Here is a 16,203-nt window from a genome sequence, read left to right on the forward strand (position 1 = left end):
GTTACTGTTGAGTGATAACATATTCAATCATAGTCTGCTCAAACTTTTTTTTTTATATATTTTTAAGCTTCGAGATTCAACAGAACAGTTTCAAGAATATTATAGGCAAAGATTGCGCTATCAACAGCACTTAGAACAGAAGGAGCAACAGCGACAGATATACCAGCAGATGCTGCTTGAAGGAGGTGTGAATCAGGAGGATGGTCCTGATCAGCAGCAGAATCTTACCGAACAATTCCTTAATAGGTCGGTCTTTTAGTCACATTTAAAATATGAGGAATTATTTAAAAGCTATTAAGAGCATGCAGTAACTGATAGTGTGTATAGTTTGAAATTTTAAGGGTTTTTAAGTGTTTCAAGTAGTGTGGAGTTACATAATCTCTTCAGTCACAGAAGTCTGAGGGCTAATCCAGTTTTGTCCTCCTGTTAAATGGTCTTTCGCATCTGAGCAAAGGGAGCGGTGGGCATGGTGGTTTCAGCATACAGGCTGAAAGTGGGCTGCTTCTGGATCTGGCCATGTCTTAGGGTAGCTGAAGACTTAGGGGAAGTTACTGTCTTCAGTTTGCTCGTTTCCTCATCTATTTCATAGGGTTGCCATGAAGATTAAACGAATTAACCTACGTAAAGTACTTAGAACAGTACCTGGCATAGAGTAAACACTATATTAAGTGGTAGCTGTTATTTTATTGTTATCTTGAGAGCTTAAAGTTTCAGATTTTATTGAATTCAGAATATTAAAATGATCCTTTCTTATTAATTTCTTCTAAAATGTATGAACTTACTATTTTTGATTATAGGAGGTAAATACATGGTAACTTTTTTTTTTTTTTTAAGAAATCTGTAAACCAGAATATGTATACTTAATTGAGCTAGAGTTTTTGGAAGGTTGAGTTAACATATATTAAAAAATTACTTAGAGTAATTTCTAACATATAGGAGGCATGCCATAAATGTTGGCTGTCATCATGATTTGGAGTAGGAAATGGCAACCCACTCCAGCATTCTTGCCTAGAGAATTCCATGGACAGAGGAACCTGGTGGGCTGTTATAGTCCATGGGGTTGCAAAAGCACACACGCATGCATGCATCATCATGGTTATAATGGGCAGTGCAGTGGTGACTGTCCTTTCTTGGTCCAGTAATATTGGAAGTAACCTGCTTGACATTCTGTGTGCTATGCAAGTCAGTGAGCCTGAAACTGATCCTTTCTTCAGACCTTCACACAAGGAACGTTTGTAGTGGTATCTAGAGTCTAGGAGTCCTCTGAACATTCAATTTGAAGACCATTTTCTTAACACCTCTGATCAAGTCACTGGCTTATCAGAATTATCCCGATACGATGAACTGCTACTTCTGCTTCTTGGATGTTGTCTTCATATCAGTAAAAGTCAGGTTGCAGTTTGACTTCCTGTCTTCTTTTTTAGTGAAAGCAGATACTTAACATTGTCAGAACATAAAGTGAAAAGGTTCTATGATTCCAGTAGTATGGATGTTCTTGCTCAGAAAAAAAGTTAAACTATTCAAGATGGTTTATTTTTCCTTAAAGATAATTATAAATAGAATTCATTGTAATATTATAATTCAATATAGATAATAGAATTCATTATCTTAAAATTATAAGAATTTTTTTTATAATTTAGGTTCAGTTTAGGGCATAACAACTGTTCTCAATTTCTTTAGCAATTAGAATTTTAAATTATACTAAAGGTAAGTATGTTATAAAAATCCATAGAATAATCAGATCTGTTATAAATATCAATGGATGTTTATCCTAAACTTTTATAAATTAGTTTCATATAAAATTTCTGTTGTTTTCTTAACCTTTCTTTATCTATTCTTTTTCTCTTTAAAATAATACTTTTATTCGATCTTTTTTCCTAGATCCTCACTTTTATGTACCAGGACATTAAAGTATCTGACTAACACCAAGGACAAATTGAATAGAGATAGAAACTAGAAATTAAAATATATCTTTTCCCCCTTAATGTTTTAGTCTTTCAAGTCATTCTAGCAGCAGAACATCATTTCCACAATTAAAGTTTGCTTCTTCCTTTCCAGAGGCATAGAAAGAGTTAGAGAAATAAGAGTCATGTTACGTAATAGAACTTACTGAAAAAAAATCAACTAAAGTATGATAGGCTTATTATTAACAGTATTATATCATTACTTCTGATATTTTCTGTTACTAATAATTGGCTCTTATTATAGGCATATTCTGCCCCTTCCCCATCTTCCCTAACTTTAGTGAGACAAAATTATGTTAGCATTTTAGACTCTTTATACTTCCCACATTTATTTGACTGAAGACTTTCTTTTTATATATGGGGAGCATTTAACAAGATTAGTGTTTCATAGAAATGCTATTTACTTAAAATTTTTAACTGATAAATATTTAGTAATGGCTGCCAATTCCTTTAATAATTTTAAACTGATCTTTTAAGGTCTTTTAAAAACCCTAAACCCACACATACACGCATGCACAAGTGCACACGCATAGACACATACATGAACACTAAATGTTTAATTTAAAAACTTAGAAAATACAGTGAACCACAACACCTCTTGGTAATCACATACCTTATGTAGTCCTCTCTCATATTATATCCAGACTGGAGAAAGTGATTCTGGGCCAGTTCTTGGCTAAATCTTGAGAGTCTGACAGCTTCCTCCAAAGTGCCCTTTGGAGCCCTGAGTCCAGCATAAGGAGTCAGGCTACTCTGACTTGCAGTGAGGGAAAAGCGCTCAGGCTAGCTTGTTTTGCTCCCTGTTTAGTCTCCCCAGTGCCTAGATCAGAGCCTGGCAAATAGTTTTTGTAGAATGAATAAATGAATTGAATGAGTGAATCTGTGAATAATGAGGATGCCACTTGACTTTGTCCCATTGTGGTTTGCACTAGTCATCCATTTTCTAGTTGATATATTACTAGACAGTGATATCATTTCATTTCATGAAATGAAAATGGCTTGTTTTGTTGGTGAAAAATTTGGTATTGAAAATTGAACCAAAGTTATACTGGAGTAGAAACAGATTTTTTTTTCCTGTTTGGTGAAAGGTACTTTTAAAAATTCAGTGATACCTGTTATGTCTTATCTCTTTTACAGTGGTATCTTATAGGAAAATTTGGATCTTCTTGCAGTTTCTTGGTTGTGTCTTAAACTGATGATGGTAATTTTTAGTACTAAATTGTCATTATGTTATATGTACATGTATTTACTGTCTCAGACTTTCAATATTCTATATGTTAGGAATATGACTAAGTTTTTATTTAAATATAAATACATTATTTTATTTTATAGGTCCATTCAAAAGCTCGGGGAATTAAATATTGGGATGGATAGCCTTGGTAATGAGGTACCAGCGCTCAGCCAGCAATGTAATGGGAACAAAGGCAATGGATCTAATAATTCTTCTGTAACTAGTTTCTCTACACCGCCCCACGACTCTAGTCAGAGACTAACCCATGATGCTTCAAGTATTCATGCAAGTACTCCTCGTATTCCTGGATCAGTAAATCATATACCTTTTCTTGAGGAATCACCTTGTGGAAATCAAATGTAAGTGCTTTACTTTGTAAGACCTGGAAATGTTAACTTCAGGCTAATAAATAGAAACTTAGAAAGTTGAATTTCTCTTATCTATTCTCTTCTACTAACTTCTGAGTCTCTTAATTGTCTTTATTCTCTTATTTTTTTTTCCTTTCTTACCACCACCAAGACAATTCTGTTTTCTATAACCCATTTTACTCAGAGATCATACAGCTTTAGGCTTTATATTCTCCCCAGTTTTCTCCTCTTGCCATTGATACCTTTCAACAGATAATCTTTTAATTCACAGGCTTCCAGGGCGTAAAAAGTGGTTCTATGGCATGGTGGAGTGCTTGCAGTAAGAGTCTCGGCAGCTCTGGTAGTTACAGCATTTGAGACTTCTTGCATGTTTATGTTTTCACTAGTCAGAGAAAAATTTTCATCTTGCTGTCGTTAGTAAACAGGTGTTAACGTATGCAATGGAAGTAGTTGAGCATTTTCTTCATCTATTATAGCCTTAAACCACTTTAGAGTGGTTCATTTTAAAATGCATAACTTGCTCCTGGCATTTGTATAGAACTGGCTTTATAGATTTAGTATCAAAAGCTCTAGTTTTATACTTAAAGGACATAAATTTATCTAATACTTGCTTCTTTATTACAGTTTCTATAAAACTTTTTCATGTACCCCTCAACTAGAACTCAAATTTTAAAATTTATTTCTATCAAAGTAATATACATACATGGTGTAAAAGGACAAATAGCAGTTTAAGGCGTAAGACAAAACAGAATCCCCTATCTTACCCACCTTTGTCCATAACTTCTATCTTTAGTAGGCTGCCATTTTCAACCTAGATAGCTGTTTCTTTTCTATGTGTCTCCACATTTCTGAAAAATACGCTTCTATTGCTGTTTTTATTATCCCTTGATTCCCTGCCGGTTAGATTTAGGTACCATACTACTTACCACAACACATTAATTTTGTCTACATCTTCTTCTAATATATGTTGGTTTTTGTTTAAAAACTAAACAAAATAGGTTAACTAGTGTTAACATTACTATGGTCATGTAAATGTTATTTACAACTGAGTCATATAATATGAACATATTTCCTTTTCGCAGAACTTTTTATTTTTCATGGAGAGAGTAATTGTCTCATTTTTGGTGTGCATCTGTATGTGTGCACACGCTTAGTTTTCTTGGTGCCTATCACTGAACTATCTGCAGATACTGTGACAGATCTGTAAAGTCATAAAACTCCTCATTACAGTAAAAAATGTCAGGTGCTTTTTCTTTCCATTTTTCTTTCCCCTCTGGGCAACACCCCTCCAGGATCATTCCTGCTTCACTTGATGTTCATTACTTCTAAGCCATTTTATTCAGGCCTAGAGAGTCCTGGGCTGTTCCTTCACTATTCTCTTGGGAGTTTCCTTTGCCTCTTCCCTGTATTGGAGTCCCTGTTTTCAGGATTTCATGTAGTTTCCTGAAAAGAGGTACAACATCAGAGAAGTTTCTGAGACCTTATGTGTCTAAATATTTCATTTTTGACTTTTTAGTATAACTGAGTAAAGAATTCTACAATGGAAATCATTCCTCAGAGTTTCAAAGGCATCACTTCATGGTCATGTACATATTGAAAAGTCTGATGCCATTGTGATCTGATCCTTTGACTGAGGACTGCTGCTTTTTCTATAGAATTTTTTAGAACTTTGTCTGCCCTAATGTTATAAAGCTTCATGGTATACATCAGAGTCGGTCTGTTTTACTTCATTTTTCTGGATACTTCATGGGCTCTTTTAATCTAAATTCATAAATAATAGAATATTGAAAACATTTATGTAGCAATTTTCTTAGCTCTATTTTCTGTTTTTTTTTGGTATTATTTTTATCTTCCAAGCTCTTTATTATTCTCTAATTTTCCTTAACTTTTTAAATAGGTATTTTTCTTGCATTGTTTCCTTTTGTATTTCTAAGGATTTTAATTATATTTTGGTAGCTTTTGTTTCCTTAATTGTCTTTAGTTTCCATTTTAAACTTTTGTTTTGCTTTGGCTGTGTCCTATGACTTGCGGTATCTTAGTTCCCTGACAAGGGTTGGAACCTGTGTCCCTTGCAGTGGAAGCATGGAGTCCTAACCATTGGCCACCAGGGAATTTCCTAGACTCTGTTTTTTTATTTAGGAGGCTTTCTTCAAGCATTTGTAAGAAGTGAGGTATTTTTTTTTAATGGCTAGTTAGAAGGAAGGGCCACAAGTATGGATGCATCTGTTTACCTGTTGGCCTCACAAAAAAGTGATTAAATAGAAACACTGTTTTATTGTGGGACCCTCAACTGTCTAGTTTCTGTTAGTCTTTTCTCTTGGACCAGATAATTGTTCTAAAGAGCAATCCAGTTTCCTCCTTGGGTTAAAACTTAACCATAGTGACCAGGATTCTGGAACTAAGGAGGGAAAAGGTCATGGATATCTTACTATGAAATTTGTACAGTTTGACTAATCTTTTTCCCAGAATGGCTTTTCATTCCTTCCTTAGAACTAACTCTGCTTCGTGTTATGAAATCTAGCATCTCTTAACAAATGGCTCCAGAGAGTAATTATGACTGGGATCAGTGTGGGTTATAAATAAATATTATGACCCCCAAAGAAATAAATATTAGAGATTGAAAGGGTAAATCAGTTCCTGTTTTGATATTCAGAGTAAATGGTACTTGAATTTCTTTCTGTTCACACAGTTCATCAGAACTTTCGGTTATTAAGCCACCTCTTGGAGATTCTTCAGGGAATCTATCCAGATCAAGAGAGGAAGAGGTAATACTTAGGGGAAGGAGGTTTTGTTATTTTTATATTTACTTGCAAAGGAAGTATATTTACTTGTGAAGGAATTCTCAATTTAAGGAAAGAACCATCTTTAAGTAGTCCTTATTGTTAATGGTGGTAGTAATCTCAAGGTGGTTGAGTTTTCACTGAGTGAAGTGAAGGGGTTGCTGAGAAATAACATTTTGAGGGTAAAATTCATATTAATGGTTCAGTGGTGATCTTGGTGCATGAATTGGAGCTGTGTCACTACTCTCTGAACCCTGTGGTTAGTACTCCTTTGGACTGTGCATCGATACATTTGTTTTTTGCTTTGGAACCAGATATCCTTCCCTAACTAGTATACACCTTCACTCTGTCTTATTTTCTCTAGTTCAAAATTTAATCCCATAAACAAAGTTGTTATTTCAGATGCTTATAGGACCAAACAGGTGACATAAATGAATAAAGTTGATTATTTTTGTGATAAGTTCATAGGAATATTTGCCCCTTGCACAAAGAAATATGCTGACCTAATGTTTCCAGTTCTTTTGATTTTCAAGTAAACCTAGAAAGTAGGATTTTTATGTGAAGTCTATTTTTTAAATGTCAGCGGTCTTTTAATAAATTTAAATACACTGGAGAAGAGCAAGTAAGATTGTGGCTCTGCCACTTCTGCTATAAAGCAACCCTTAGTAACTGTTATTGGAGAAGGCAATGGCACCCCACTCCAGCACTCTTGCCTGGAAAATCCCATGGATGGAGGAGGCTAGTGGGCTCTAGTCCATGGGGTTGCTAAGATTTGGACATGACTGAGCGACTTCACTTTCACTTTTTACTTTCATGCATTGGAGAAGGCAATGGCAACCCACTCCAGTGTTCTTGCCTGGAGAATCCCAGGGATGGGAGAGCCTGGTGGGCTGCCGTCTATGGGGTTGCACAGAGTCGTACACGACTGAAGCGACTTAGCAGCAGTAGCAGTAACTATTATTAATGTGCCATTGGCCATGTAATCAACGAGTCATTCCCCTCCATTTTTCTTATCTACCTGTGTTATTCGTTTGGTAAATAGTCAACCTTTCTTGTGTATGGCTTAATCGAAAATGTAATATTTCTAGTCAAATGCATTGATATGAATAATATAAGAATTCAATTCAGTTACATAAGACAGAGTCTAATATATCAGATTTACCTCCTACTCCCCAATGAGGATGTTTTGCTGCACACATAAAACTTTGGGTCTGGAGATGCATAATCTCTTCATTGATATAATCACTGTGGGTTCTAGAGCTCTCAGCATACAATCAGAGCTGAAGTAAATTGCCTTTGGAAAGTATGAATGTTAAGTATATACACAAAGGCAAAACTTTGCTGGGTCTCTGCACCACCCCCAGCCTGGAGGGCTTTGTTCCAGGTCCAGGATCCAGTCCTAGTCTGGGTAGCAGGGTGGTTTCAGATGACACCGATAGCAGGAGTCACCAAAGCTTTTATACAGTGCTGTGTGAGAGTTTTCCTTCCTCAGAGGAGGGAGGTGAGCAGACAAGTTGACAGTTGAAAACAGAAATGAAGCTGAAGTTAAAGGTCCTGATTAAAACCATTTTTGCAGTTTTAAAAGGGTATTTTACAATTTGAATTTGAAATAGTAAAGTATTCATTTCTGGAGATTATGGTAAACTTTTTTTAAAACCCTAAAGTGATTAAATAATAGTATTTTATATTTCCTACTTTTAGAAACATGAACAATGGTTTGTTGTAAGAACTATAAATGTAGGCTGTTCTTTTCTTGACAGTTGAAGAGAACTTAATATGAGAATGCATATTCTTGTGTTTTGTCATGGAAAAGAAGAAAAACTTGAATGTCTATGAGCTGTCCAAGCTTAGTTTAGCAATGAGTAGCAAAAACAGAAAAATTTGGTTTATTTTAGATTTGTCATTCAAAAGAATGTATGTTTGTATTGATAGTGAATAGTAAAGTGATAAAGTGAATGATAAAGTTCAAATGAATTTAAAATGGGATAAAGATGAATTCTTTCAAATTCGTTTTTTCATAGAATGACTTTCATATTCATTCTGCCCATAGGATGATAAATCAAAGAAGCAGTTTGTTTGTATTAATACCCTAGAAGACACACAAGCTGTTAGAGCAGTGGCTTTTCATCCAGGTGGTGGTCTGTATGCTGTCGGTTCAAATTCAAAAACTCTGAGAGTATGTGCCTATCCAGAAGTAATTGATCCAAGGTAAGGAGAGATGCTTTGTAGTGCCATATTTGCTTTAGTTTTTAATTTAGCTATATGGCCCCCTTTTTAAGAATTGCCTTTTCAGTAGTGTTTTTCTTTTCCTTTTTTTAAGCTTTTACTTTTTTGTTTTCAATACTTAGGAAAGAGAAAGTACAAGGTGCTGTAACAGTAAGATGGGGAGATGAGGGAACTGGGGAGTCAGAGTAGGACCTCTTTGAAGAAGAGGTGTTAAAGTTGAGATCTGTGGGTGAATAGAACCTAGCCTTGTGAAAACAAGGAAGAAGATAAGGTTAGAGGGATCATGAAGTGAGAAAGAGCTTGGCTTTTTAAGGAACCAAAATGAGTTCAGATCGGCTGGAGTACGGTGAGCAGAGTGTGACAAGGCTACAGAAGTAGATGTGAACTGAATTACCCCGAGCTCTGTGTCCACTTTGGATTTTATGGTGACTGCAGAGGGAAGCTGTTGGAAGTTTTCAACAGAACAGTACTGTGATAAACTTTGGGTCAGATGACAGTAAGATTAAATGCTAAGAGAAAGGTAGGAGGCTGTTGTCAATGGCTGGTGTGATGGCAGTGGAGATGGAACAAAATGGATGAAGGTAAAATCCATTTAAAGAATTAGTTGGCCCTAGCAATGAACTTGATATGCAACTAAAAAGAGAATCTTTTTATCTGATTTATTTTCTCTATCACTATTAAACACTTTCTAAGAATTGAAGATTTATCAATATTCTTCTTGTTCTTTAAAAATGTCTTAATTATGAAAATTTTAAGCATACACCGAAGTGGAGATTAGTCCACTGAAATGCAGTAATTGTCAAGATTTTTGTTGTATTTGCTTCATCCTTTTTGTTTGCTGAAGTATTTTAATGGATATGTCATTTCACCCTTTAGGATGGTTCTCCAAAAACATGTATTAATACATTTTCTTACAGAGACTTGATATTATCATTATACCTAATAAGGGTCTTAAGTGTATGTTTTAAAGTACAGATAAGAGGCTTCTACTCCACTAACCCAATGTTAGTTTCCCATTAAAGGCCAAGCTGTCAAGGAGCATGGCATTTAAGAGCTTCCTCAGTTGGACTTGCAGCTGCTCACCCATCCTATCTTTCTCAGTCTCTGGAATGCCCCAGGTTTCTCCCAGCCCCACAGACTTTTTCCCGTGCTGCATGCTGGACCGGTCTCTCTACTGTGTTTTATCTTCACTGAAGCAGTTCACCTGCCTTCATCTTTTTGTGTAATAATTCTCCCTGTCCTTTAAGGCCTAGTACCTTGTACTGGACTATAACATTTATATTCAGTACTTCCTTTACTGTATGTGGATAGTCATGAAACATCTATCCCTGCCAGATATTAAACTCAGGACAGAGCTGTAGCTGCTTTTATTTTTTCTCTATGCTTTGTCTTCTCTTTGCCCCAGGCAGTTGCTCATATTATATGTTTGATAAATGCTTATCAAACTTTTTAAATTTGGAAGACTTGCTAGCTCTTTTTTAGAAATTTTTTGAGTTTCTGAATTAAAATCCATGAAAAATATGTGAAATGAAGACTTAAAAATATTCTGTTCCGTATGTGGTCTGAAATAAGACTCGAGACTAATAATGATTAATAATTTTATGTTTGGATTTTGGTTTTAAATATGCTTTAAATTTGTTTCATCTAAGATTTTGAAAAGTGTTATTAACATGTTGTCTGATATGTTTTTGCTCTTTCCCTCAAGAACAACCATAATACAGAAATTTCACATTCATTTACTAAGCAAGAAATTGAAATATCTTTTTGCAATTTTTCTTTCCAGTGCACATGACATACCTAAGCAGCCAGTGGTACGTTTTAAAAGGAATAAACATCACAAAGGATCCATTTACTGTGTGGCCTGGAGTCCCTGTGGGCAGTTACTTGCGACGGGGTCAAATGACAAATACGTCAAAGTGCTGCCCTTCAATGCAGAGACTTGCAATGCAACAGGTAGGGGCCGAGTATGTAAGCAACAGCCTCCTGGTGTGTTCTTTATGTTTCCCCACATGTGTCTGTAATACAGCTCTGTACTGTTTTTAGTAAAATCTAAGAATATACCCTTAAGAATTGTTTTACAATTGCTTGCATTCGTGAGGCATTATTCTTTTTTAGTAAATTCTAACAAGGTGGCTGGGTGAATAACTTCCAGTGGGTGGCTGGGTGAATAACTTGTATTTGTGAATATTTTCTAGAGTATCTGTTTTTTTCTTTCATTTTCTTTTGAGATAAAAGCCAAGAAGTAACTCTGCACATGGCTCTGTTTTAGTGATGGTGGTAACTGAGTCGATATTTTGATTTCTTGAAGATGTTTTTTTTATTCAGTAAAATGAAATTGATTATTATTTCAATCCCCAAATGACTATAGAGCATACCACTCTACCATTCTCCTCCTCTTGGTCAGTTTGGAGGCAGTTTAACAATCTTTAAATTATCACAGTAAGTTGAGCAGCGTCTTTTTTTAAAATTCTTATTGCTGTTTCAGGACCGGATCTGGAATTTAGTATGCATGATGGGACAATTAGAGACTTGGCATTTATGGAAGGCCCAGAAAGTGGTGGAGCTATTTTGATAAGTGCTGGAGCAGGGGATTGTAACATTTATACAACTGACTGTCAGAGAGGACAGGGCCTCCATGCTCTGAGTGGACATACTGGTATGTGATATCAGTCTCAGATGCTGCTGTTCCCTTTGTTCATCCCATGCTTTTTTCCCCAATGCATTTTCATTAATGAGGGTATATTGCATCAAAAGGGATTTCTTCAGGAGAGGAATGTTTTATTTCAAAAACTTAAGTCATGAACTTTGGATATCAACACAGTAACTGTAGCTGACATTTTCCTGTTTGCTAAAGCCTTTCTTACACACATAATTCCTTAATTTAACCCTCACAGCAACCTTATAAGCCTGAAGTTCTGTCTCCATTTTATACGTGAAAAAAGCAAAACTTGAAGAGGCAAAATGACTTGCTCATTATCTTATGGCTGAACATGACAGAACAAGGGTATCTCCCCAGGTCTCTCCCTTCTAAAGCTGGTGATGTAACCCTGCAATCCTGTGTTTCCTCTTTGGAAAATTTGCCATAATTTCAAATGGTACTTTTTTTTTCAGTACTAGTTATGATGTCCTGAAAAATTTGACTCACCACTAAAGGTTTATGATTTTGATACAAGTTTTACTGAATTTAATTTTTTGAAATTGCCAATATATTTGATATATGTGGAAAATCTCTACCACACAGTTTGAATAACTAGATTATAAACATGCTCAACAATAAAGAATACTTAGCTTTGAATGTGTTATAGCAAATTACTGTCCCACAGTAATAACTGACTCTCTGATCTTTTATAGGGCATATTTTAGCACTTTATACTTGGAGTGGCTGGATGATTGCATCTGGTTCCCAAGATAAGACTGTTAGGTTCTGGGATCTTCGAGTGCCAAGCTGTGTTCGTGTTGTTGGCACAACATTCCATGGAACTGGTAGGTTTTCTGGAATTTAAATACATTTATATGAGAAAGAAACTTTATAAATTGCATTGACCTACCTACTTCTTCGCCCCTGCAAAATATGTTAAAAAATAGGAACAATATAAACTAAATACTTGGTATTTATTTAAAGTAAATTCTTACTTTAAATTTACTTTAAATTCTTAAATTCCTTCATCTGTTATTTTTTGTAAAAATAATATTCAACTAAGGAAACCGAGACCCAGGGAGATTAAGTATCATGCCCTAATTATTCTGTTAGGGCATTTTAGAACTCAGACCTTTTAAAAGAACATTTTTAAATGCATACATATGGCAGAAATTGAACAAAAGGTCATAGATCATTTTCTTTTTACTCCCATTTCTTGGTGTCTTTCCCTAAGGGACCAGTTTCTTATTTATTGTTCTAGAAATACTCTGTAAGTATATAACCAAAATATTTGTGTATAATTTCCCTTCTCCTTTAAACACACATATACACAGATACAAATTGTAGCATATTTGCCTTTCTTTTTTAACTTAACATGGATTGCTCCATGTAAACTGAGGTTACTGCTCTTTGTGTTTTACAGATCACCTTTTAAAATATTGGTATCTTAAGAGTGACATTCTGCCATTATTTTTATTTTAGAGTCCCTTTTCTGCCTTTCTGTTTTTTAATAGCAATTCTAAGGTACTTTTTCAAGTGAAAATGCCTGTCTTACATGCTTAATTTTTTTGTTTTCTTTGAAAATGCTTTTTCCTCTCAGCTTTCATGGACATTGTTCTGTACTTTGAATCAACTCAGATATGTTCTTCCACTTGTCTTCTCATGGTCAAGTGCTACTCATATTTAACCTCAGCTCTTTCTAGCACCTAGCCAGAAAAGGCTTCTTTGCCTTAATTGGGACCTTACTGTTATTTCTGTCTTTGAACTTCATTTATTTCCTTCAGACTTTTTATCAGTACTTAAGATTATATATTTGTGTGTTTTTTGCTGGTATCCTTCAATATAAAGTAGATTTTAAGTTTCACAAAGGCAGCAGCAATGGCATCCGACTCTAGTACTCTTGCCTAGAGAATCCCATGGACGGAGGAGCCTGGTAGGCTGCAGTCCATGGGATCGCTGGGACTCTGACACGACTGAGCGACTTCACTTTCACTTTTCACTTTCATGCATTGGAGAAGGAAATGGCAACCCACTCCAGTGTTCTTGCCTGGAGAATCCCAGGGACAGGGGAGCCTGGTGGGCTGCCGTCTATGGGGTCGCACAGAGTTGGACACGGCTGAAATGACTTAGCATAGTGCCTGGCCCAAAGCAGTAGTGTTATAATAACTGTTGAATAAATGAACCTAGATTTCTGTTGTCACCATAAACTTTGCATGTGTAAAGCTAAACTCGTTATATCCTCTCTTCTTCCCATTTTCTCTGTTTTTGATAATGGTTCTTTTATTTCCTTATGCACCTAGATTTGAAATCTGGGGCTCATTTTTGACTTCTTTTTTTTGCCCCCAGTCAGGCAGTTAATTCCCAAGACTATTGATTCTTTATTCAGTTTTTTCCTGAAATCTGTGTGTCAACATTCAGGCCCTTATTCTCTTGATTATTCTGCTATTCTCTCTTATCTTCCAGTGGGTTCCCTTCTGTAGTCTGTCCATTTTAATTTGATACACACTTTCACATAATCTTCCTAGAGCACCCCTTGGATCATGTAAGTCTCTTGCTTAGACCTGCAGTGATGTTATACTCTGTACAGGAACAAGCTCACACCCTACAGTTTGGCTTTCAAGATGCTTGACAGGTTTAGCCCTAACCTGCTTTTATGTCTTAGCTATAAGCTACCTTTTATGTTATCATGTTGAATCAAGTAACTCCAGCCAAACTAAACTACCTATCCTTAAATGTTTTTATTCTTTTTCTTTAAACATCTTCTCATGTAATTCTTCCTGATAGCCTCTTTTCTCTATCAAAAATTCAAGCAAAGATTATTTTTAATTACATGTATGTGTAATACATGTAAATGCATTCTCTCTTATTTATACTGTTTACTGTTCTTCAGGATCTAACTTATGTCCCCTTTTTCTGTGAAGTCTTCCCAGGCTACTTTGGTCTACAGTAGTGTTTGTCAACCTTATTTTCATTATTGCTTCCCCTAAGGGGAAAAACAAATTAATTTTTTTCCTAACAAGAGAAATTAAATGCTAAGGAATGAGATTCTGGTTTGGTAGGGCTGAACTTTGAAGGGCTACAAACCCTTGTTAACATTTAGGATTTTTTTGGTCCCCTGAGAACCATTTTGCACCCCGTTGGAGGCATTGCCAAAGCCTTTGACTGTGTGGATCACAATAAACTGTGGAAAATCATGAAAGAGATGGGAATACCAGGGCACCTGACTTGCCTCTTGAGAAACCTATATGCAGGTCAGGAAGCAACAGTTAGAACTGGACATGCAACAACAGACTGGTTCCAAATAGGAAAAGGAATACATCAAGGCTGTATATTGTCACCCTGCTTGTTTAACTTATATGCAGAGTACATCATGAGAAACGCTGGGCTGGAAGAAGCACAAGCTGGAATCAAGATTGCCCGGAGAAATATCAATAACCTCAGATATGCAGATGACACCACCCTTATGGCAGAAAGTGAAGAGGAACTAAAAAGCCTCTTGATGAAAGTGAAGGAGGAGAGCGAAAAAGTTGGCTTAAAGCTCAACATTCAGAAAATGAAGATCATGGCATCTGGTCCCATCACTTCATGGGAAATAGATGGGGAAACAGTGGAAACAGTGTCAGACTTTATTTTTCTGGGCTCCCAAATCACTGCAGATGGTGACTGCAGCCATGAAATTAAAAGACGCTTACTCCTTGGAAGGAAAGTTATGACCAACCTAGATGGCATATTGAAAAGCAGAGACATTACTTTGCCAACAAAGGTCTGTCTAGTCAAGGCTATGGTTTTTCCTGTGGTCATGTATGGATGTGAGAGTTGGACTGTGAAGAAATCTGAGTGCTGAAGAATTGATGCTTTTGAACTGTGGTGTTGGAGAAGACTCTTGAGAGTCCCATGGACTGCAAGGAGATCCAACCAGTCCATTTTAAAGATTAGTCCTGGGTGTTCTTTGGAAGGAATGATGCTAAAGCTGAAACTCTTTGTACTTTGGCCATCTCATGTGAAGAGTTGACTCATTGGAAAAGACTCTCATGCTGGGAGGGATTGAGGGGAGGAGAAAAAGGGGACGACAGAGGATGAGCTGGCTGGATGCCATCACCAACTCGATGGACGTGGGTTTGGGTGAACTCTGGGAGTTGGTGTTGGACAGGGAGGCCTGGCATGCTGCAATTCATGGGGTCACAAAGAGTCAGACATGACTGAGCAACTGAACTGAATGGGAGGCATTGTTGTGTGGCCTAAAGGGTCTGACCTGTGGATTCAGAGCTTATTTTTAGTTCAGTTCCTGTTGGTAGTTATGTGTTGCTTAGATATTTCCACACTGTGTCCTAAAACATATTTTGTTATTTAATCTTTTGTTCCCAGTTAGACTCTGAGCTAGGCATAGGAGAAATCTGGACACTTAAATCAGCAGTGAGAACACTGCATTGGGAAAAGTGGCTCATCTATTGCACTATAGGTAATGCTCCAGGGGGTTCTCCGAGAGGACCAAAAAAAAAAGATCTTTCTCATTTCTCACAGAATCTTGCTTCTAAGAATGCAAGTATTTATCAGTTGACTATTGGATTCTTCCATAACTTAACAGTATTAACAAGCTGTATTAAATCTTTAGTGTATGATTCAGTGAAAATAAATAGCTGTTGAAGTGTAACTATACTGACTTCTGCATATTGAAACTTTCATTCCTCCTGCTCTGCAGGCAGTGCAGTGGCATCTGTAGCTGTAGACCCCAGTGGCCGTCTTTTAGCCACAGGACAAGAAGATTCCAGCTGCATGTTATATGACATAAGAGGAGGAAGAATGGTGCAAAGTTACCACCCTCATTCCAGTGATGTTCGCTCTGTTCGCTTCTCTCCTGGAGCTCACTACTTGCTAACAGGATCCTATGATATGAAGATAAAGGTGACAGACCTACAAGGTGATGGAAGTTGCTCTTCCCCCCCTTTTTTTAGTCTTTCCCATTGTATTTGGGGTCTTTCTTTTATGTTAATCTAGT

The 16,203-nt window shown here is 36.4% G+C and overlaps 1 protein-coding gene across 3 annotated transcripts in view; it reads left to right on the forward strand.

The window, feature by feature from the left end:
* The window catches only part of WDR47 (WD repeat domain 47), a 41,425-nt gene that overhangs the window by 22,355 nt on the left and 2,867 nt on the right, over nucleotides 1–16,203 (forward strand). For all 3 annotated transcript variants that reach the window (XM_068964674.1, XM_068964676.1, XM_068964675.1), the window contains 8 exons: nucleotides 68–246; nucleotides 3,297–3,554; nucleotides 6,253–6,328; nucleotides 8,394–8,551; nucleotides 10,353–10,522; nucleotides 11,055–11,225; nucleotides 11,921–12,052; nucleotides 15,907–16,125. In XM_068964674.1, coding sequence (XP_068820775.1) covers nucleotides 68–246; nucleotides 3,297–3,554; nucleotides 6,253–6,328; nucleotides 8,394–8,551; nucleotides 10,353–10,522; nucleotides 11,055–11,225; nucleotides 11,921–12,052; nucleotides 15,907–16,125 — 1,363 coding nt within the window. The remainder of the gene's footprint in view (nucleotides 1–67; nucleotides 247–3,296; nucleotides 3,555–6,252; nucleotides 6,329–8,393; nucleotides 8,552–10,352; nucleotides 10,523–11,054; nucleotides 11,226–11,920; nucleotides 12,053–15,906; nucleotides 16,126–16,203) is intronic.

Source organism: Capricornis sumatraensis, chromosome 2 (genome assembly GCF_032405125.1).
Source record: "Capricornis sumatraensis isolate serow.1 chromosome 2, serow.2, whole genome shotgun sequence".
NCBI lineage: Eukaryota > Metazoa > Chordata > Mammalia > Artiodactyla > Bovidae > Capricornis > Capricornis sumatraensis.